Source organism: Carassius auratus, chromosome 1 (assembly GCF_003368295.1).
Source record: "Carassius auratus strain Wakin chromosome 1, ASM336829v1, whole genome shotgun sequence".
Classification (NCBI taxonomy): domain Eukaryota; kingdom Metazoa; phylum Chordata; class Actinopteri; order Cypriniformes; family Cyprinidae; genus Carassius; species Carassius auratus.
This window is the reverse complement of record NC_039243.1, coordinates 19,104,527-19,127,888: the sequence shown is the minus strand read 5'-3', so window position 1 is coordinate 19,127,888 and position 23,362 is coordinate 19,104,527. Positions and strand designations below refer to the sequence as shown.

The 23,362-nt window shown below is 35.4% G+C and overlaps 1 protein-coding gene and 1 long non-coding RNA gene across 11 annotated transcripts; one reads left to right on the top strand and one right to left on the bottom strand.

The window, feature by feature from the left end:
- Positions 1–276: 276 nt before the first annotated feature.
- Positions 277–20,217, bottom strand: LOC113096933 (protein SON-like). Of its 9 annotated transcripts, none has more exons than XM_026262177.1 (13): positions 20,043–20,217; positions 14,206–14,303; positions 13,955–14,126; positions 12,038–13,629; positions 10,761–11,143; positions 10,552–10,683; positions 9,954–10,172; positions 9,759–9,869; positions 8,338–8,454; positions 5,039–5,186; positions 4,893–4,958; positions 4,546–4,661; positions 277–823 (listed from the first exon to the last, which is right to left on the bottom strand). In XM_026262177.1, the coding sequence occupies exons 1-13, from the start codon at positions 20,123–20,125 to the stop codon at positions 665–667; spliced, it is 3,396 nt and encodes a 1,131-aa protein (XP_026117962.1). In that variant the 5' UTR covers positions 20,126–20,217; the 3' UTR covers positions 277–664. The 9 variants fall into 9 exon arrangements, 7 of the variants coding, with proteins under 7 accessions (XP_026117962.1, XP_026118034.1, XP_026118211.1 ...); XM_026262249.1 differs by having other exon boundaries at positions 587–823; positions 14,206–14,288; XM_026262426.1 differs by lacking the exons at positions 277–823; positions 4,546–4,661; positions 4,893–4,958 and adding exons at positions 6,534–6,621; positions 6,709–6,821 and having other exon boundaries at positions 5,050–5,186.
- On the top strand, positions 18,526–20,660 carry LOC113097432 (uncharacterized). Of its 2 annotated transcripts, none has more exons than XR_003288887.1 (3): positions 18,526–18,706; positions 20,134–20,261; positions 20,328–20,660. It is a non-coding gene; the product is annotated as an uncharacterized LOC113097432 (long non-coding RNA). The 2 variants fall into 2 exon arrangements; XR_003288872.1 differs by lacking the exon at positions 18,526–18,706 and adding an exon at positions 19,038–19,466.
- Positions 20,661–23,362: the final 2,702 nt, after the last annotated feature.

Sequence of the window (23,362 nt, the reverse complement as noted above, 5' to 3'; positions counted from 1 at the left end):
TTCTTAATTTAAAGGAAATTTGAAACCAGTATTTGCTCCTGATTTAAGAATAAAAACTATAATGATATTGCCCAAACTGAAAAGTAAGAATATGCAGATTTTGTTTATTATTATTATTATTATTGCAGTTTGTATGATGCTTTAAGAATTTAATTCTTGAAACGATGACCTAAAATAAGTTTTATGTATTCTTTACAAAGCTACTTAACTACTTTTTAATTTGTAATTTTTGTTAAGTGTATTTGTGAAACGAACTGTACACAATAAAGAACATCATTTTCCTGTGAAATGATTTTCCATTTATTCTGCTTCATCACAAAAACATGTTCTCTGCCAGCAACAGAACACAAGACGTAGATGCAATGGACTGGGGGCAGGTAAATCTTTAAGGCTTTATAAAGATAAAAGAGTTATAGAGCATGCGTGACGCATTTACAAGAGCTGACACAAGTTTAAAACAATGGAGCCCTTCGATCAAATGCATCAAACACAAATCTTCATGAGCTAAACTCAGTTGACTACATAGTCATCAAGGCCATTAGTTTACCAAATCAAGTGGGACAAGGTTAAAAAAAATAAAGATGTCAGAAAGATGATACTGCTTTAATGGACAACATGAGAAATTAAATCAAACAAATGTGTCTGAGCGTGTTGTGCGCTGGCATCATGTGCTGGTGGCTGCTGTGAACACAGGGCCTGTATGAACACCGTCGCCTGCCACCTCTCCCATGGCCTGCAGTGCGACTGTGGCTGCCACCGCCTTGGCATGTTTCTTATTGGAACTGGCAGTCTGAGGCTGATATTCACATCCGTTCACCACCACCTGTTCACACAAACACATCTGACTGACACAAAACTATGTATTTGGGGCTGAATGCACAATCTCTGATTCAAAGCTATTATTTAGTGAAACCAGTATTTAATACTTTCAGTCAAGATATAAATAAGATATAAAAACCCATATAAATAATTTTATTAAATTTTTATTTTAATTAAAATAAAAATTTGTTGCTGGGCAACAATAATCTTTAAAAATTGTGATTAATTGCAATTATTTGCATTGTTACGCACAAAACTAATAATGTATTCAAAAGTGTATTGTGCACTTTTTACATTTAAAAGTAGGCCTACTGCTATATGAACAAAAGTGTAATAACATTTGGTTTGCAAACACTTTAAAGAAATAAGGTGCTTCCTTTTACATAGTAGCATTTAAAATATTTATTGTAGCCTAAACCTCAACTTATAACATTTATGTAATTAAATTAAATATAAAACAAGCAATTTGTCACTGCCAGGACATTAACATTTTTATAGAAAATATTTTATAGTTTGTTATAGAAAAACAAGTTATGTTCAGAGTCCAGAGCCTTGATCATAACATTCTAACAGACATCTTCCTATTAGAGACCTGAACGATCGACCCCCAACCCCCGGTTCATTTGACTAGTGTGATCGTTCTGTTTAGAAGTACCTGACTCAGTTGGAAGAGGTGGGCCAGACCGTGGTTCAGTTATATACAGATCAGTGAGTGTGAGCGCTAACCGCACCAGAGTCCAGATCTTCTGATACATGCTGCATGATTGCATTAATATTTCTAACGCTATCTAACGGCGACTTCGTACTAGTTTTTACAAATCGATAGATCTGTAAAGCAATATATTGTAAATGGGACGTTTGTTACTGCGTTAATAAAAAATAAAATAAAAAATAAATAAACATTCCTCCACTGTGTTGAATTTTGCAGATATTCGACTGATCGACTATCATATGTTTGGGGGTGGGGCAACATACATTAACAAGAGTCAAGTCAGACATTCAGCTGCATTTATTCACACACTTTAAAATATTAATTTAAAGCTTCTTTCTTTTCAGATTCTTACAGCTTTATCATAATAGGCTGTATATTAACTTATTGGGAGAAAACCGGTAGTTCTATATGAAATCAGACTAGGGCTTTGAATCTTTGGAGAGGCAGCGATTCAATTCGATTACGATTCATAGGCTTTCGATTCGATTCAAGAACGATTTTAGCAAATTTAGAACGATTCAATTCGTTTCGATTCACAATTAAATTTGATTCGATTCGATTAAAACGATTAGATTCTGCATTCTTTAAGTGCATTCACGGGATTATTTAAATGCTTCTACTAAATTCTTTAAATGCTTAGTCAGGGGGCAAATTACAGTAGCATTTATGCTTAGAGAACCATAGGTAAAAAAAAAACAAAAAACCTTTTGTCCATTGTTAAATGCTAGTTTAATGATGCGACATGGCATATGTAAAAATGTATGTAAGCCAAGTTTTTAAAAAAGAGCTTAAAGAGTATTATGTATAAGCTAACATTTTGTCACACCAGGGGCGTAGCCATAATTTCAGAAGTGACAGAAATATCAAATACAATCATTTTATGTATGTAGCATTTATAATAATAATAATAATAATAATAATAATAATAATATATATTTTATATACTAGGCTACATTTAATTAGCAATTATTAAAATTTTCTGCACAGAATAAGGTAGAAAATATACTTTATAGTTTCTGTACTGTAATAAATCTCAATTAGCAATGCATCATTCATAAATTGTTTGTGGGTTTTTTTTTTTTTCATCAGTTCATTCTGCTTTTATTCAGTTTAGCTGCAGTTATAGCCTGCCACGTCTATGAGAGCGAGATCGCTTCTCTTTCATTGTGAAAACGTCTTCATCTCTATTTAACTTTTCCTCTCCATCAGCGAATGATTCTGAGAGAAAACGCGCCAGATGTGTTGTTTGCTAATGAAACAAACACTACTTTCATGCATCTGATTATCAGATAAATCTCGCGCTCTTATTTCAAGGTTAATGCTGTGGTTAATTTTAAAAGTTTCCTTCGTATATTCGGTTCATCTGCATTGTTTAAAAACATTTATAATTCAATGGATCTGTGCGTATGATTTAGACACTTACATTTCTTCATTTTTTTTTCATTCCATTCAATAAATACAGCTGTCGACGGCTCCGGCACTGGCCACGAGTCCTATAGATCACACGTCAGCTGCGTCAGAGACGAACGGAGCGCGAGAGCAAGTCTCATCAGGCGGTAAACAGTGGAGCGCGTGAAGGACAGATAAGAGGCACGATTCACGAACACTCTTCAAGGTCTCCATTAATTTGTGCGTGTAGTAATTTAATGTGTATACATTTTGAAAGCATTGAATCGCTATACAAATCGCGATTCATTCGATTCTTAGCATTTTGAATCGATTGCTGTTCAAGATCGGGCGATTCACGATTCAAAAATCATGTTTCAAGATCGATGCATATGAATCGACAGGGTTTGTAATCGATGCATCGAGAAAACGAGTGAATCGTTACACCCCTAAATCAGACACTTGAGCTCCCCCATATAGTCAAAATGGCATAATCAATAACACCACGTGAATATTCGACTGTTAGATTGGTAGTCGAATAAGGCTCCTCGAATCAAAGCATAGATTCGTCGACTATTCAGGGTCACCCCTAACGGAAACATCTTATTTCCAACTTATAAAGCCATGATTAGGAGCTCGTTTGCTCATTCTTTTCTGTTAAAAATAACAATGGACAATGATTTGTGAATGTTGATGCTCAGCTTACATAATTTGATCGGGAGCATCCCCTCCTGTGACCCATGATTTGTCTCTATGTGTAGTCAGAACCAGTGAGCAACGGACTTTCATAATAATAAAAAAAAAACTGCATTAATGTGCGATAAAATATTTGTTGGCGTAAAATCAATTAATGCGTTAACACGATAATAATGCATTAACTTGACCAGAGATTAAGTCAAAGACTATAGAATAACCAAGACATGTCCCTTGAATAGTTTTGCATGGGGAAATTACAATGCGCAATATGGCAACTTTATCAAATGAAGCCCCGCCTTCTGAGTAGAAGAGCCAATCGCTTCTCGGTAAAGACAGTGCATCAATGCAGCTACCGTTAGAAGTCCCGGTTTCTATAGAAACAGTCAGTGATCCGAGACGTCTGCTTAGGACTGTGCATGTGCATTGGCTGATATAACCTGAAAAATACGCTTTTTTAACAATATTTGAGCAAAAGAAACAACATTTATGAGACCGTTTTTGTCGTTTCAAAGATGGCCGCAGAGTGAAATGATTTACCTTAAAGGGACTTTGATTAAGTTCACTTTATGGTTACTGAAAATAGTTTGAGCTGTATGAACACACAACTTTTTCAAGTTCTTCTTATCCGTTCAGCCCCAAAAAGCCTCAAAATAGTCTTCAGTAGTAAAGTAATTTTTTAAATAATTTTCTATGCAGATTGAATCATAGAATGATTTTTTTTCAGATCACAGAAAAACTAAATTTTGCAATGTCTTTTATTATTATTATTCATCAATATTATGCCGCCCTAGTTTCAGTTATATTATTGTGATGTCTAAATTCACAACTTATTTGAAACTACTGGTTTTACATTTAATGTGTTTTACATTATTTTACTGCAAAATAGTATAAGAATTATATTTAAAATAAACATTTTAAAACTAAGCACAAACCTTGAAGAGAAAGTTCTTGCGATGGTCGGGTCCGCTGTGGTGAACCAGCACAAACTCTGGCTGTGGCCACTTCTTCTTATTGCACATTTCCATAAGAGCGGATACCGGATGCTTCCCTGCAGAACAAACATAATTCCCAAATTCCTATAAACCTGATGAATTGTACATTTGCAAGAGGGTTTAGGATTATCAAGCAGTTATTTCCCTCCGTCTTCAACATCCGATTTAACCACGTAAAGCCATGTAAAGACAGGTTCTGGAAAAAACATTCCTTAGAAGACTGATGGTCATATTTTATACTCTCATTTGAACATGATTTTCTAAAAAATGATGTACCAAACACCCACCTAGAAGATCCTTCATCACGACAATGTTGCCAGATTTCTGGGTTTTTTCTCCTTCTGCTACAAGTCCTGTATGTACAGAAGCATCCAGCACTATGATCTCAGTCACGATGATATGACTCAATGATTTCTGGACAGCCTCTTCTTACCCTTGCGGTCCGTTTTGAAGTCAATAATGATGGGCTCCACTGTTCCTTCTCTGTGCTTCCCCAAACCCTCCCCTGAATGCCATCCCATCTTCCTCATCAATAACTCCCCCATCCCACCTGAGACCGGCGCCGCTCGCAGGAACTGGTCCTGAATGGAATGGGACAGATTCAGACAGAGAGAGGCAAACGAAGGGAAACGGGAAGCAGTGAATGATACGCTCACATTTAGAGCAACAAGGTCACGTCACTGCAACTGGAGCTGTGTTTAAATTAAAATATAAGATATAATAGCCTTGTGAGTTTGTGGTTTAAGAATGTGTGAAATGTTTACATGTAGAATCCTTTATTTCTCACCTGGAGCAGGTCTAAATAATTAAATAAGTATATATTATATATAATGTAACACTATTGGTCAAAGTTTGGAATAATTTAAATTTTTGAAAATGTTTTTGAAAGAAGTCATTTCTGCTCACCAGTGCTGCATTTATTTGATAAATAATACAGTAAAAATTGCTTACAATAAAGATCGTTCTCTATTTTAATATAATTAAACATTTAATTTATTTCTGTGAGGCAAAGTTGAATTCCCTGTAGTCACGTGATCCTTCAGAGATCATTCTTTGCTGATTTGCTGCTCAAGAAACATTTATATAATGTGATATTAATGTTGAGAACAATCTTGCTGCTTTATATTTTTATGAAATAAAAAAAAAAAATCTTATGGACACAGCAAACTGATTAAAATTGACAGTGAAGACATTTCCAGTGGTGTGAAAAAGTGTTAGCCCCCTTCCTGGTTGCTTTTTTTTTGCATGTTTTTCACACTTTAATGTTTCAGATCGTCAAACAAATTTAAATATTAGTCAAAGATAACACAAGTAAACACAACCTGCAGTTTTTAAATTAAGGTTGTTATTATTAAGGGAAAACAGAATCTAAAACTGTATGTTGTTTCAAAGGGTTTCTATTTCACATAAATGCTGTTCTTTTGAACTTTCCATTCATCAAACCATTTTGAAAAATAAAATGTATCATGGTTTCCACAAAAAAATATGAAGCAGCACAACTGTTTTAAAAATTGATAATAATCAGAAATGTTTCTTAATCAGCAAATTAGCATATTAAAGTGATTTTTCAAAGATGAGGTGACACTGAAAACTGGAGTAATGATGCTGAAAATTCAACTTTGCATCATAGGAATAAAATATATACATTCAAATAGAAAACGGTTCACAATTCACAATTTTACTGTATTTTTTGATGAAACAAATGCAGCCTTGGTGAGCAAAGACTTTCAAAAACATCAAACATGATTCCAAACTTTTGAGTGGCAGTGTAATTTTTACATAGCACAAAGCATCTATAATACCATCCTCAACAGATCTCAGGCTCTGAGTCGGTTCACTGTAAACAAACAGGAGGACATGGCAGAAATAAATCAATTCACACACAAATCCACATGAATAGAAGGAAGGGTGCTGGAGGACGTACGTACCTAGGCCCCCATCATCGGCCGAGCATCTGACGTGAACAGAAGGGGCCTGACTGTGACCATGGCAACAAGGCAGCTACAAGGACTGACCCTGCAACAAGTTTCCATACAGAGGGGTGAGAGTTCACAGGTCAAACTGTGAGCCCCCACCCCTCGTCCATCCGTGTCCCAAACCCACCATTGAGCTTCAACTTTGTACCCACTGGATGCCAGATCCCAAGAGGAGCAAACATTGTTTTGACTGCGGTTAGTGCACGACCAGGCCCTTTTGACGCAGAAGTAATTTTTAGACTAAAAACCAGAAAAAAAAAAAAAAAGCTTTGGTATGATTTGAACATTTCGCTCTTAAGTCAAGAGAGCGCTCCAAACATATCCCAGGATTCATTGAGACTCGTATCGAGTCAAAGTTGGCCATTTTGGAAACACTGCCCTGAGACATATTTGGTTGTGTGAATGCTTTGGTCTCTCTTAATATAGACCAGCTATTTTGCTAGCATTTAGTTAGCATCCCGAGTCTAAATAAAAACTGGGATTATCGGGTCTTAAATGTAAAGGTTTGCATTACACAGCGGTCAGCATCCAAAGTCTTCAGGAAAATGAGTCTCTCTGCTAAAATCACACTTGTACATTTTGATCGAAAGGTTTGTGTTGTGTACATTTAAAACTCTTAGAATAAGTATAACATACAACTGCAAGAGATTGATTGTTTTAATAAAGTAACATGAACATCAATACGATAATACACAAATTTTCAATGAATAGCTTCATACTGTTCAATATTTGGGGTCAGTAATTAATATTTTATTCAGCAAGGACACATTCATTTGATCAAAAGTGACGCAATTTCTACTGTAATTTTGTTCAAATAAATATTCCTTGCCGAGCAGAACAGATTTCTTTCAAACCCGACCCCAACTTTTTGAACAATAGTGTACATTACTACAGGTCACTAATCTAACTGTAGGCTGTTCATGGCGCAAAAGTGTGGTCACAGGTGTGCATACATTGGCTATTTTCCAAAAATGGCTCTTCCAATCCAAATTTGAATCCTGATGTGAATGTCTTTAATCATTGGTCATTCAGAGGAGGGGCGGAGAAACCTACTTCACATCCTCTTCCTTCCTTCCTCCCCTCTCTCAAAAGACACTTTTAGGGGAGTATTATGAGATGCACTGCCTATCCATCAATGCATCTACTATGACAGAATTTCAGATCTAAAATATCTGCATGACTGTGCACAAGTGGTATACCCGTACAACTGCTGGCGGGTTTAATCAGAGAACCTCAAAACATTGTGATACGAGCAAATATTTGCACTTACTCTTTCTTCCAGCTGATAAAGCATAATGACGTCAGTAAACACTGCTCTGGGCTGTCTTTTGGCAAGACCATTTCCATGGATACCTTGACGCCATCTTCGGTCCCAAATCAATGCTTATTACATTAAAAAACAGATTATCATGGTGCGACTGACCGGAGTGCGGTCTGAATAACGAAGTTGGGTACACCAATTGGCAAAGTCATTACAGATGACAATTCTTCCGTATATGAAATATTATAAGAGGGGATGATGGGTATTTTGAGCATTCCAGGATCTATTTTACCCTCCATGGGCCAGAAGAGTGTAAATCTAAATTAAGCACAAGTCAAAAGGGTCTGACTGTACTTTGCCAATGTGCATGAGGAAATGACGTGTACTTTGATTCTAGGAAATTTAACACACATGTGCGATGCAAAACACAAACCATCGAGCACAATATATGTGTGACATCATTGTATGAGTGATGCCGTCGACTCATGGCTTTACCTTCTTAATCCACGCTTGCGGGCCGCTGTTAGAGAGCTCATCAGAGGAGAGCACTTGAGCTCCTGTTGAGCCTGTGAAGAGGCCTGGAATCGTGTTGGATTGGGCCCATGCATCAACCTGCGAACATTAATAACCAGATGTGAGCTAGAAAAATCAGGAAATATGGAATAAAGTCTCAAATCTAGGCTAGTGCAGAATTCATGCAGTTCATATGTTCTGCACTGTTGTGGGGGAAATGTGACAAAACATGTGAAATTGATCTGAGAGCACCACTCTTCTGTGTTATTTTAGTATTATTTATACTAATACAATATTTGAATATTTATTAATATTCAAATTAGTTTTTATTTATATATTCCCCAATTTTAACTGGAAGTTTAAACAATTTTATGTGCTTTTGTCATTTTTATTTTGTAACTTTTCCATATTTTCTCTTTTATTTTTTAATATACCTTTATTTTTATTTCAGTTTTAGTCATTTTAGTATGTCAGCACTTTTTTTAATGTCAATTTTAATTTAAGTTTTTCATCTAAGATTTATATTTTCTATTATTGTTAATTACCATTATAGCCGGAGTGCACATAAGTGGTTTGCAGGTCCGCATGCACGACAAAAAACAAACAAAAAAATTCACAAACTGTACTATAAAAGTTTTATTTTCAACCTGAAATTATACATTTAGGCTATGCCATGCCGTTTTCAAAGCACAATGCAGAATATCATCCATTTATGCTCTCTAATCAGCAGCGGTGCTAAATCCAGAAGCGCATATACCCACCAAAATAAAAGCCTGCTGATTTTAAGTTTGAATATGATGAAAACGCTTTTATTTATTTATTTTTAGACGCTTTTATCCAAAGCGACTTAAAATTGAGGAATACATAAAGTGATTCTTCTTAAAGAGGCAAACAAAGAAAGTAGTAGTTATATCACTTACAGTTTGAATAACCGTTAATTTTTTATATTTTCTGATTTTAGTAAAATAAATTTAATTTTACATGTAATTTTATTTGAATACTATTATATTTAGGGTTTTTTTTTTCAAAGAGCCTTTATTTTTATATTTTCAGTTTTCATTTTGATTTAAGGTTAAGTTTATGCAATTTCATTATGAGCTTTTGTCATTTTGATTCATTTTTAAAGATTTACATTTTTTTTTTTAGTTTCAGTAAAACAACTTCAAGTTTTAGAAGTTTTAATACTTAGTACTTCACGTTTTTCACCTAATATTTACATTTTATTTTATTTCTGTTTTATTTCCAACATCAAATAAATAAATACAAATACAATACAATAACAATAATGTTACATTAATACTAGTAGCTTAAAATTAGATTTTTCAGTGAAGCATTTCATTAAAACTTGATTTAAGGACCATGATGCCTTTCTAAAAACCCAATGTCTAAAAGAGGAAACGTACTTGCTCTTGAGCCTTATTCAGCATGCACATGGCATTGATGTCAAAAGGGTTTTCGGCCAGTCTCTTCTGGGCAACCGCTCTCTCACTGACAGCCGACGTGATGTCCACAGGCTAGAGACAAAAGACAAGAGCTTATACGAGTGGAACACAAGACTTATTTGAGATGAATTGGATTTTTAAAAGTTAAACACTTACCTGAGAAGGTGCTTCAGGAAAGACACTATCATTGTCCTTGGTAGTTTTCTCAGTCCCAGAAGAACCTGAAGCAGATGGCTTTTCTGTTTTCTTTTTGACTGATACCCATTCACCATATGCACCATCAGGCTCTTTATTCCTGTGTTGCGAGCCGGAAGACACTGGGAACTCCTTAGCAAACGTCACATCGGTTCGGATGGATGGCTTTATTGAGGTGTTCTGAAGGAAAAGGGGGCGTATGGGAACACGGTTACTGCAAAATAGGGACACAATAATATAAAAATTCAGGCCATATTATAATTATATTCTATATATTGTCTAAATAAATAAAAAAAAACTAAACAAGTTGATCATGGCACAGATTCTGGAAAATCTCTGGAAGTGTGAATGAACCAAAATCAAACGATTTGGAAAGAGGCTTAGGAAAAGTAAAAGCCTACCTCAACAACCTGTATAATCCAGAGTAAAATTCATGTTTATAACACAAACAGCGTGTTCCAAGTTTAATACACTCTGAATTGTGATATGATTTAACCAAATCCCTAAACAAAAGTATGCGCAGTGATATAACCGTGATGTGAAAAAGAGAGACACTTACACTGAGACTGAACGCGATGCCCTTATGCTCCTTAAGGGACGCTCCGAATGGCCTTTCATCCTCTTCATCGTCTGACACATGTGGTTTTGCGATGGCCATCTCTTCCTTACTATCTACTATCTTTTTGCATCTCTGAAAGTTTAAATAAAGTGTTGATTCAATGCAGATCAATTAAAACACCAAAGTGCAAGCACATGCACAACCCTTACCTCTGTTAGCTCTTTAATACTGAAGCTGTTCGCCTGCTTTGCAACTTTCTTTTTAGCTTCTTCAATATTGGCGAGATTCTGTGTGTTCGAAGACGGTGGCTTGTTGACGATTGTGGGTAATGGTGCCATTTGTGGCAAAAAAGCCAAAGCACCCATGCTGGACAAAGCAGCGGTCATGGTGGCGGCACTCATACTAGCCATAGCAGCGTTCATAGTCATGTTTGACATCATTGGGAAGGATAAAGACAAGGATGTGGAGTTTGGGATTGGCAAGGGGAGTTGAAGAGCAGCTCTGGGCCTGAGGCTCTCCGGGATTTGCATGCCGGCCTTGGCACACATAGCTGCAGCATTAGCCTTCGCTATTTCCAGCAACTGCTCTTTATCTGGGGAAAAAAAAGATTAAGTCAAGACCAATGCACCATACACTACTGGACAAATGTTTAGGATAATAGGGATTTCTAATGTTTTTAAAAGAAGCCTCTTATGCTCATCAAGGCTGCATTTATTTGAACAAAAAAATATAATAAAAACAATAATGAAATATTTATTTTAAAATGTAATTTATTTCTGTGATTCAAACTTGAATTTTCAGCATCATTACTTTAGTCTTAAGTGTCACAATCCTTCAGAAATCATTCTAATTTGCTGATTTGCTGCTTAGTTATCATCATTTGTTATCGGTGTATAGCTATTAAAGGTTCTTATTATCAATGTTGAAAACTTTTATTTTGCTTAATATTTTCTAAAGATTCCTATATGCATAGAAAGTTTAAAAAATCTGTTTATTTGAAACTGAAATCTTTTGTTAAATTATAAATTTATTTACTGACATTTACTGATATTTTCATTTTAATGCATCTTTGCTAAATGTGTGTTAATTTGTTGTCCATTTATTCATTTTTTAATCATACTCTCCCCAAAACTCTGTATCAGTTTTCTACTAAAATATAAAGCAGCAAAAACTGTTTTCAACATTCAACATTAACATTTTGTACTGAAATTAATACTTTTTATTTACCAATCATGCATTAAATTCTTCAAAACTGACAGTAATCAGATTCATGATGTTATAAATGATTGACTGATTTCAAATAAATGCTGTTATATTAGCATATTAAAATGAAGGATCGTGTGATATGGAAGACTATGGAAGAGTAATTAAAATCACAGAGATAAATTATATTTTAAAATATATTACGATAGAAATGTGTTCTTTGAATTGGACTTTAGAGTGCTGCTGTACAAGCAATGAAAATAATTTCAAAGTTTCTTCATACCAAGTTCTGTAAGACGTGGAGGCGTCTTGCTGGTGCTGCGTCGAGTTTTGGACGTCGATCTTTTGTTACGGAGAATGAGGACCGGAGAGCGACTGGGTTCTCGTTTCCATCTGTCCCGCTGATTTAGTGTCCGGCTTCCGAAAGCTCTTCTCTGACGCGAGCCAGATCGGGATCTCCTCCTCGAACGTGAGCTTGACCTCTTTCTTGATTTTGAACGTCTGTTTCTGTCTGGAGTTCGAGATTTCCTCCGACGGCCTTGTGAATGAGATCTCGACCTCTTCTTTTTAGGCGACCTTGATTTTGAGTGCTTGCTCATTGGTCTAGACTTGTGCGATTTTCTTTCAGAGGGTGAGCGAGACTTCTGTGAAGACGACCTAGACTTTTTTTTTGATGATGACTTTGATCCGGATTGTGCAGCTACTTTGGAACTTGCAGATATTTTTTGACTGGGAGATCGGGATGGTGACATTGAGTTCTTCACCACTGATGTTTCTTCAATGGTTTTTGGATTAACATTGGTTTCTTTCTTCTCAGGACTGGCAGCACCCTCTGAATCTTTTGGCTTAACAGTCGGGAATACAGAAGGTTCTTCAGATACATTGGTCACTTCCAAAGGCACCTCAGGTTTAACACATTTTTGTGAAGATGTGGTCTCAGATGGCTGTGCCAAGAAGGGAATTGGTCGCCAAGATCCTTTGACAACAACTGGACTGAAACCAGAACTTGAGACGTTCGATGCAGTTTCAGATAACTTGGTGTCAGATATCACAGTCACTGTTGGATCTTTTCCATTCTCAGTTGTGTTTAGAGACACATTTGTTTGCGTTTCACAACTCTTACTATTGTCAACTGCTGGATCTATATCCTTCGTAATCAATTCGGTTTCCAGTTTTAGATCAGACCTTGAGTTCGAAATGGACCTTGATTCTGAAGGTTTTGTTCTGGACTGAGACTTACTCCTTGAATGGTGTCTATGCTGTGGTGAGCGAGACCTAGATTTTGATGTGGACCTTCTGTTCTTCCTTGAGATAACAACAGACCTTGATCTGGAGCGTGACCTAGATCTTGAATGTCTGCCTCTTCTGACAGAATGAGATCTGGACCGATTGTTGTGTCTCTTTGACCTCGATCTGCTTTTCTCTCTCTGTTGAGGAGACCTCTTTTTTGAGCTATTTCTAGAGCGAGAGGTCGACGGTTTTCGTTTTGGGGATCTTGACCTGCGCTCTGACTTTCGTCTGGGTGATCTTGATCTGGTTCGTCTTCCTCTAGATCTCTCTTTACTTTTAGATGTCCTACAGGAACTTCTTTTCTTTTCCTCTGTCCTTTCCATCTCTGTGCTTTTGTGGACCGAATTCTCCACCTTGGGAATAATGTCAGGCAACTCCTGAGGTTTACCAACACCAGATGTGTCTCTGAGCTCAGACTTTGAAGTCTTATCTGCTGAAGAGGACTTTGTATTTTCTTTAGAAGGTTTCGATTCAGACTCAGATTCAGAACCAGATGCTGAAGAGCTTTCGGACCGTGAGCCAGACCTCTTTGGTTTGTCTGCATCTTTGCTTCTTTTCTTTTTCTTGCTCTTCTTTTTCTTTCCACTTTAGACAAAAGCCATTAAAGAAAAAAAACAACAACAACAGCAGATTAGCAAAAACGACAAAATGAAATTAAAATCAAACCCACTTACATTCATTACTTTCATTTTTAATTCATTTGAATAGTCCCAAACATTTTAGTGGTGCTTGACTCGAAGATATACATGATCAAAATTTAAGAATAAAGACTTTTACCCGATAAACTAACACAAATTTTAAGTTTTAACATTTTGTAAATAAACTTTTAAAACAGAATGTATCCTCAATTCAAGGTAATTAATACAAACATTATTTGTTTTTTAGTTAAGTACAAAGAACTGTGTTGCACCTTTCTTGAATCTCTTTGTCAGACTCCGTGTCTGAGCTGCTGTCTTTTCCTTCTTTGCGTTTCTTTCTCTTCTTTTTACTTTTGTGTTTTTTGTGCTTTTTACTTTTTCTGTGTTTAGTGCTGGTGTCCTCTTGACCATGATTATCTTGGAGGTCAGTGTGCACGACATTATCTGCCATGAAGACAAACACATATTAACGACAGATTATATATCAGAAAATATAAAGAATGTAGATGTATTGTTGACTAACCTGTTAATGTGTTCATTTGTTCTTCCTTGTGTCCATCTTCTCTGGTCTCCTTTACAGGATCAGACTGTGGCTCATCTTTCACACTGAATGGAAAAACACTGCATCATTCATTAAAAATAAAATTTCACGAGTGAAGTTCCAATCATGTGTCCGTCATCCACAATGTACAACAGAATTCAAAGTAATCTTTTACTCTCAGGAATACTAGGAAACCAAAGCAGATCCGATGTTTACTAAAAAAGTGTTTTTAAGTAATCTTTAATTTAACACACTTAAACCATTGTTTTTCTTTATATAGATTATTTATTTTATGTACAGACACTTAACCAAAATGACAATGGTAAGTACTAACCAAGTCAAGTAATTTTTATTTGAATAAACTTATACAAATAATTTGATGTTAGCCATTCACTTCCAGGTTTTTATTTTATTTTATTTTTTTATACTATTGAAGTCAGTGGCTACCGCCAACTTTTTGGTTACCCAAATTCTTCAGAATGTCTTGTTTTGTGGTCAACAGAAGAAAGAAACTCATACAGATCTGGAACGTCATTAGGGGTTGAGTGTAAACGATGACAACTGACAACATTTTCAATTTTGGGTGAACTATCCCTTTAAGGCAGATTTACAGAAATGTTTGCCTTCATGTCATGTTGTTGTGATGACAAATAACTAGGAGTACATCAAGATCTATAGTATATTAGTAGTCTTTTAATTAATATGGGCTCATTTAAGAATGTTTAAATAGACACAGTTGTTTTAAAATAGTTCCAAATTAAATACAGACCATTTCAACGGATATTCGGCGATTCAAAGAAGTGACGTCTTTGTTCCTTGGATGTTTCCGGTTAGTGTTTGAGCGTATTCAAAACAATAGTGGCAGGCGCTTGATGCAGAGTGGGATTACGAAAATGTATTTAATCCTGCTGTTTAAAATTTCTAAAATTAGATCATCATTACATGGTGGATGGGTGCTCTCTCTGACCTGGAACTAACATTAATTTATAAATAATCGGACCATAAAGGGTTTAGATTTCCGGAAAAAAAAAAAAAAACACACATGGATTCCAGCAGTGAAATGCCAGTTTGGCATTTCATTTATATATATACCCTTTAAATTCGCTTATTGAAAGAACAACAGCATCAGTATGGTTTAACATTTATTTAAAACACATGTATTTGGTACTTGCTACCTTTAATCTTTACTCTTTCCTTTCATGGCTTTTGAAAACTTGTCTAGGATGTTTCTCTGCATCACTTTTTGCATAACTCATGGTCGTCGACACCAAGCTTCGTTGCAATTACTTTCTAGGAATTAAATGCTTTCTCTGAATCTTTAAAATCTCTCTGCTAGGCGATCGTACAGGTGCGGATATATTTGTACACTCCAGTGTATTTATGTTGCTATTGACTAGGCTGGAGATATTGTTCTCTCTTGTCTGACCTACGTTGAATGAGAAAGGATTTGAAAAAAAAAATAAAAAAATGCACGTCAAAGAAATTCAGAACACACTCACCGACTGCAGAACCGCCACAGACCCAAAAACTCAAAGGTGTTTAAGAGCCAGAAAAACTCCCCCAGAAATTTTGCTGCAGTCAGATGTTGTTTCGAACCTGATTTTGTTTCGAGATGACATCAGTTCGTTCTTCAATTTCGTTCGAAGTATATCAGGGCATTTAAATCTACAGCGCACATTTCGATTCAGGTAAGGAAATGTAGTTGTTGTTTTGTTTTCCATTTGATTCTTTATATTTATTTACGTTATCTCCTCAAGTATAATGCAAAATTGTGCTTTCATCATTGTTTACACATGTGCGTATAGGTTTGATTCTTTTTTGTGTGTGTGTGTGTGTGTGTGAAAAAGGCCAAGTTTTTATTTCTGTTTTATTGCCAAGCGTTAATGTGGGCTAGAATTAAATATGAGTTCACATTAGTTGTCTAGCAATCCTAATAATCATAAATTCATATGGGTAACATGTTATAGAAATATATACGTTACTGTAAACTTGAATGTTGAATAGTTAAACCATTAACTGCAGTAGTTTACATTTTTCATCATTCATTATGCTTGACTAATGTTAATTCCAACATGTACTGATGAATTCAAAAATTATAGTATTGTTTATAAATATTGTGCATTAAATAACTGTTTTTCTACGTTTGTTTTTAGGAAAGCACCGGAGAGACTTTAGGAAGTGCTACAGGAAGACAAGAAGGACAACTGGTTGTCCTGCTGTGCCAAACCACATGTGACTATATGAACACACAGATATGTCTGAGAACCTGAGGATGAATGGCAATGTAATACTTATAGCTGCTCATGGCCAGCCTGCTGCATTTGATATTAATCACATGTTAATAAATTTGCTGGAAACAGCGAGATGATGTCTTTTGTGTATATGCAGCACTGGTCAAATTTCTGGACACATTACTATTTTTAATGTTTTTGAAAGGAGTCTCTTATGCTCATCAAGCCTCCATTAATTTGATTAAAAATACAGACAAAATCAGTTATTTTGTGAAATATTATTACAATTTAAAATAATGGTTTTCTGTTTTAATATTCTTTATATTGATTTCTGTGATTCAAAGCTGAATTTTCATCAGCTTTTAGTCCAGTCTTAAGTGTCACATGATCCTTCATTGATCATTTTAATATGCTGATTTGATACTTTGTTATTGTCCGTATTGGAAACAATTGTGCTGCTTAATATTTTTTCTGGAACCTGTGATAGGTAACTTTATACAGGATTGACTGACTGAATCCTGCAGGGTTTTTCAGAAAATAGAAATCTTTTCTAACAGTATGTCTTTATTATCACTCTTTTTAAATTAATTTAAATGTGTGTGTGTATATATATATATATATATATATATATATATACATACATATATATATATATATATATATAATAAAAAATGACCCCAGACTTTTAAACAGAAATGCATGTTGTTACAAAACATTTCTATTTTAAATAGATGCTGTTCTTTTATTCTTCAAAAATCCTAAAATTATATCAGAAATATTAAGCAGCACAACAGTTTCCAGCACTGATAATAAATCGGCATTTCAGAATGATTTCTGAAGGATCATGTGACACTGAAGACTGGAGTAATGATGCTGAAAATTCAGCTTTGACCACAGAAATAAATTATATTTTAATGCATATTAACCTGTTTAATCCCAATTTTTTGCTCATACACCAAAATATCCAAATTATGTGTCATTAGGAATCCTTTGAAATATCAATAATTATTTTTTGAAAAAACTTAAATTAAAAAATGTTTACTCCTTCAAGGACCACACTCAACAAAACTGAATATGTGAATTCATATATTAATACTAGACACCCAAAAGAATGTGTACCAAAAATCTTGATCATATATTTATGTTTACATACTTTTCTTAATTTTGGATGTTTGATGCAATCATCCTTTCATGGTGCAAACAAGAAATAAACTGCTTTGATCATGTGACAAATTTATTTAAGTGGCCATTTATTCTTCCATATTTGCAGGAAGTGCACTAAAACATCAGACAGTGAATTTTTGATCAATTAAATGCAGCCTTGATGAGCATGGGAAAATTATTTCCATCAGAATGGGATACCTTTGGTTAATGCGCATGCGTTATATTTTAAACATTTCAGCATACCTAAGAGTACAAGCGGTAAACCCATAGACAGTAAAAGAAATGGACACAGGACTTTGGATTCAACCAAAGTCCTTTCAGGCAAGTCGTACCACTCGGCCGCCATCTTGGCAACGCCTCCGGGCAGCTATTTCAGACTAACAAGACCAGCTCCTATCTAAATGAATGGGCAGAGAGTCAGAACTGCACTTTCACAGGTCACCGGGACATAAAAACAGCATGTATAGAAACAGCAGTGAAATATGATAAACATCGCTGAAAAAATTTGATGACTTTGCCCCAAAATAAGGTTTAAAATGCCTTTTTCCCCACAGGTTATACCTTTACTACGCATGCGCAAGGGTTCCTCAACTGTGCACACACATCAGTGGACCCAGACGATAGGCTTAAATGTTTGCCGGCTTGACTGTTAAAAGCAGATGATTGGCTTTCCAGCGGGAGGGGCGGGACATGTGCACACAACCGCCATCTTTGCCGTTACGGGTTTTCCTTACATACATATATATATATATATGTGTGTGTGTGTGTGTGTGTGTGTGTGTGTGTGTGTGTGTGTGTGTGTGTGTGTGTGTGTGTGTGTGTGTGTGTGTGTGTGTGTGTGTGTGTGTTGAGGATTGAGGAAGTGACATGTCTCTTATAAACTGTCTCTGATTCAAATCAGAAAAATGAAGTCAATTAGAAGCATGCACTTCCTGGGATTCGGGCATAATGCGCAGACTCAAACTGAGCTTGATGACTTAGATGTCACGTGAGCAACCTGTAAGTCTTCTAATCGCTGTGCCAAAGGAAATCTGAATCACCCACCAAATCTTGTAAGAAAAGGCAAGCGTGAACAGGAGCAAATTTTGGTAAGTATTAATTATCTCCCTTGACTTTACACCTCCATGTCCCCCCAAAAGCCTCATAGACAGTAAAAGATTGCCTGCGAGCTTCTCCTCCTGTCCATACAGTAATTTCTCTACTGTGCGACAGAGAGTCGCTGGTTATGACGCAATCATTAGCCTATTTTTTACAAAAACTGCTTCTATGGGAACATAACGTAAGATACAAGGTAATGGAGCCTTTTACACATTTTCGTGTTTCTTTAGACATAATTATTGGACAAATGGAGTCTTTAAATGCCTCAGATGTAAAGGTATTCGCTGTCAAAGTGACGACAACATGAATGGGAGTCAATGGAATGCTAACAGCAGGTGGCGGTCCGCTAGCCAATGGCGGCGCCCAGGGGTGCTTCAAAAAAAAATGAAACCCTGCCCCCCTGGGTAAACTGCATAGCCCTGCATAAACTTTATTTGTATAAAACCAGGGCCTATCAGAAAAAGCATACCCCTGTATAAATAAACTGTATTTTTATTAAACCAGGAGCTATCAAAACAGCATACCCCTTTATAAACTGTATTTTTATTAAACCAGGGCCTATCAAAAAAGCATACCCCTGTATAACTATTTTTAATACAGACAAAGTAGGCTAAATTGACAGACTACGCTATAAAACTCAACTTCCGGTATATTCTGAAAAATATGTTACATCGACAGAACACCGTCTCTCGTGCACACGCACGCAGCAGCAATCAGAGCCGTACGAAAGACTACTTTGTATTGTTCTTTGTAAGTTTCCGCCTCAGTCACATTAAATGGGTAATTCCGATCACCGATTAGTGTTATTATTTCAAATACCGCAAATGTTGCCTTTTCGTTAGAATTAAAATGTACGCGATTGTTTCGACAGCTCGGAGATTTAAAAATGGCGCTACCGGAAATGCTTCAGGATCAGACGTGCGCAGTAGCGTTCCAGCGTCTTTGAAACGGTCTATAACATAAATACAAACATTTCTGGCACTGCTTGACAGCAGTAGTGTTAGCATGTCTGAACACAAAGACGAATGAACCATTTTGAGCTGTAAAAGTCACGACGTCATAAATCCTTATAAAAACGATTAACGTAGATTAACGTATAGTCGAACCCTACTTTACCATGGTAACTTTTGTAAGATTATACGTGTTTACCTCGTGTCAGCACAATCGTAAAACGTTTCAACACTGTGTTTCTGTGCGGTGACGTAGAGGTGCTATATATTTATTACAGCTAATGTTTAGCTAGCCGGCTAAGACAAATACAACTACAGCTGATATAATGATAAAAAGCGATCTAGTAAGGCACAAGTAAAATATCTGACATTTTACCTGGTTTCTTGAGTTTCATCTTCTATTTCTTTAATCTTGTTCATTAAAAAATCTCTGAAAATGTGCTCTATTTCGGTCTCCATCACACTAGGATTGTTGCTGGGTCTGACTCCGAGTCCGCAAGTAGCCTATCCCAGAAAGCCTCAGTGACGTCTACTTCCTCCGGGCACCGCAGCGAATGACAGCGACGGGGGAAGCCACTGGCAGCACGTTCAAAATGTAAAAATCTATTGCATTGAATAGTTAACAAAAGATCCCTCTCGCTTATACTGTATTTCATTTCAGGTTCTTTATTGTCATTGTTATAAGTAACAACGAGATCACATCAGACCATCACGTGCCATCTCTGAGCCATACTCTATTCTCCCTGATTGTGTTTTAGTATTCTAGCGGAATATATTGTTTAAATTAAACTTTTATGAACTAATTTGCAAATGTTTGTACAAAGTGTAATCTATTAATATTATCTATAAATAATACTGTACTAATAATACTATACTGTACCACTTAATAAGAAGTGACATTGTGTTTATTTAAAACTGTAAGATTTGTCTTGTTTTTTTTTTTTTTTTTTTTTAGGCCTTAATCTGGCCATTTATTCTAAAGTCTAAACATGGTTTAGAGGACACATGAAAAAAAAAAGTTTAATGTTACTAGATTGTAAAGTTTTAAGTAAAAAAATAAGGATTGTGTGTGTGTGTTTGTGTTTGTGTGTGTGTGTATATATATATATATATATATATATATATATATATATATATATATATATATATATATATATATACATATATAAAATGTTGTACCAAGTAACATTAATTTTGATGTTGCCGATTCATCCACTAAAGCAGATATTGTGAGTAAGATGAAATTAATTTTGATTCAGTCCACTAGGACTTCATCTTGTAATATTACTACTAACAAACTAAAAGTTATTTTGTGTAATTGATAAAAATCAGTAAAGATTTTACTTCATAAAGCACATAAATCACAGTCGGAAAGTGAAGGTTTTTACAATTGTCCTAAAAGGCTTATACTTGCTAAAATCTATGGAGTGTCAGGCAACAGAAGGCATGTTGAACAGGTTTTTCACAACTTAGAGCTTTGGAAATTCATTTATCAAATGTGATGCAGTAGGCATTATACTTAAAATGTTATGTCTCTTCGTTGATTATAATGGGATTGTTTATCACATCATAAGTAGTGCAAAAATAAGCTGTGGACTGAGATTAGGTCAGCAGTAAATTATCATATAATTTAACTGAACAGTCATTGATCACTGACATCTTATCTGCAGGTTGCATATAGCAACTCTCATAAAACTCCAAATAACAAGAAGTGATATGTCCCATATGTCACTAATGATATATATATATATAAATATATGTGTGTGTGTGTGTAAATATATATATATATATATATATATATATATATATATATATATATATATATATATATATATATATGTGTGTGTGTGTGTGTGTGTGTGTGTGTGTGTGTGTAAATATAGATATAAAGCGTGAGGCCAGTCCAAATATTGCATGACACTTTTATTGCATGAAACCGCAATCAACTGTACTTGCATTCACGGAATCTTTCCACTGCATTATATAAAAAAATAATAAATAATAATAATAAATTAACATGATTTATTTCAGTACTGTTCACTGAAAAGTTTTGGGAAACTCAAATTGGTTCTATGGCACTGCTGTGAAAACTACCTTTTTCTACCTTTATTTCTAAGTGTATTAAGAAATTATGACAGAATTAAACATTTTTAGGAAAAACCCTACTAAAGAGCAAGTAGGGTAGATGTTTTTAATAACTTCCAGGTCTTAAAACTTTGTTGATATCATGTTTTGAAAAACTCAGATGGAGCCGTGTTCCTCTGCAGCTCTGTTAGTGATGGCAGCAGTTGTCTGGTTCTGGGATTCACCAGAGGAGTTCCCATCCTCACCTCATAAGCTGCAGGATTGTAGACAGAAAAAAAAAAAAACCTTGTTAAATTATTATTATTATTATTATTATTATTATTATTATTATTATTAATAATAATAACTTAGCAGACATACAGCCTGAAACTCTTGTTAAAACTTCATGTTTGAGCATGCCAGTGTTCAAGTCTATCAGGAAGCGTCTGGAAGGTTCTGTTCCCTGCCTCTTCTCAATAGGTGCTGGATTGTAGACTCTGAAGAAAATAAAATACCCAGAATTTATTCAGTGTCATTGCTAAACTAGATTTCTCTTAAGAACAGCGTGAGCAATGTTTGTCCATGCAAAAGTTCCCCTGCAGTTTTGATTTCATGTTGTCCTTAATACTAAGAGGTTTGGAAAAGCAAAGCACTACTTAAATCAATAATGCTAATTATTTTGCAAACTTACAGCCAGAAACTCTTTTCCTCCTTGAGCATCCCAGTGTTCATGTCAATCAGGGAGCATCTGGAAGGTTCTGTTCCCTGCCTGCAACTCAGCGGGAACACTAACAAAGGTTACAATTCAGAAGAACACTTGCTCACGAAACTTGAACTAATGAGGAAAACACAAACCTTTACAATAGAAATCAGTTTCCATCAAAATGCCATACTATATTTAGCCAATTGTTACTACAGTAAAATTACGGTAATTGCCATTAGCATGTACAAAATCTGAGGGTATATAGTGATGCCACTGAGCTCCGAAACTTCAGAGGAGTCACATATGAGACTACTGGAGTCTTTTTCTCACAAGAAAAATCTGAATATTAGTATTAATTTAGCAAAATATTAAATTTGCTCTTCTACACTGAAAAAAAAAGAAAATTAAATTGGTGTAGAAAACAATTTTCACTCAGAAATTGCTAGTACAATTCACAATTAAATGAATAGTTTGAGATGAAAATTCTATCATAATTTAATTAAAGCTGTTCCAAACCTCCCACAAAGCAAATGGACTTGGCCCACATGTGGCCTCAAGGTGGCACTGCTTGCCTCCTGTCGGCAATGGCATGTACCCTTTCAGCCAGAGCTGGGCCATGTGTGGCAATGACGGCATGTAGGATCTGGTTTGGATCTGGCAAACAACATGAGGGCCGATAAACAAGATAAATACAATATTGCATGATAATGGTTAAATGGTCACATACATTTTAATGAAGTGTAGTATTGAAATGGCAAGTCAAAACAGAATAAAACATATCATTTAAAAATTAAGTAAATCTGTCAAGTGCATTAAACCGCACTTAATTATAATTTTATTAAAATGTATATTGTTATTCTTGGTACAAATAATCTTGGAATCCTTACATGAAAAGCTAGAAAGAGAGTTTTCAACTGTTATCATGTAAT

Bases quoted from the DNA above. Each gene is read 5' to 3' on its own strand.
- LOC113096933 (XM_026262177.1), bottom strand. From the start codon at position 20,125: ATGGAGACCGAAATAGAGCACATTTTCAGAGATTTTTTAATGAACAAG. The intron at 11,144-12,037 runs GTATGAAGAAAC...TTTTTTCCCCAG, and splicing joins TCCACGTCTTACAGAACTTG to ATAAAGAGCAGTTGCTGGAA. The intron at 10,684-10,760 runs GTAAGGGTTGTG...TTAAACTTTCAG, and splicing joins GTATTAAAGAGCTAACAGAG to AGATGCAAAAAGATAGTAGA.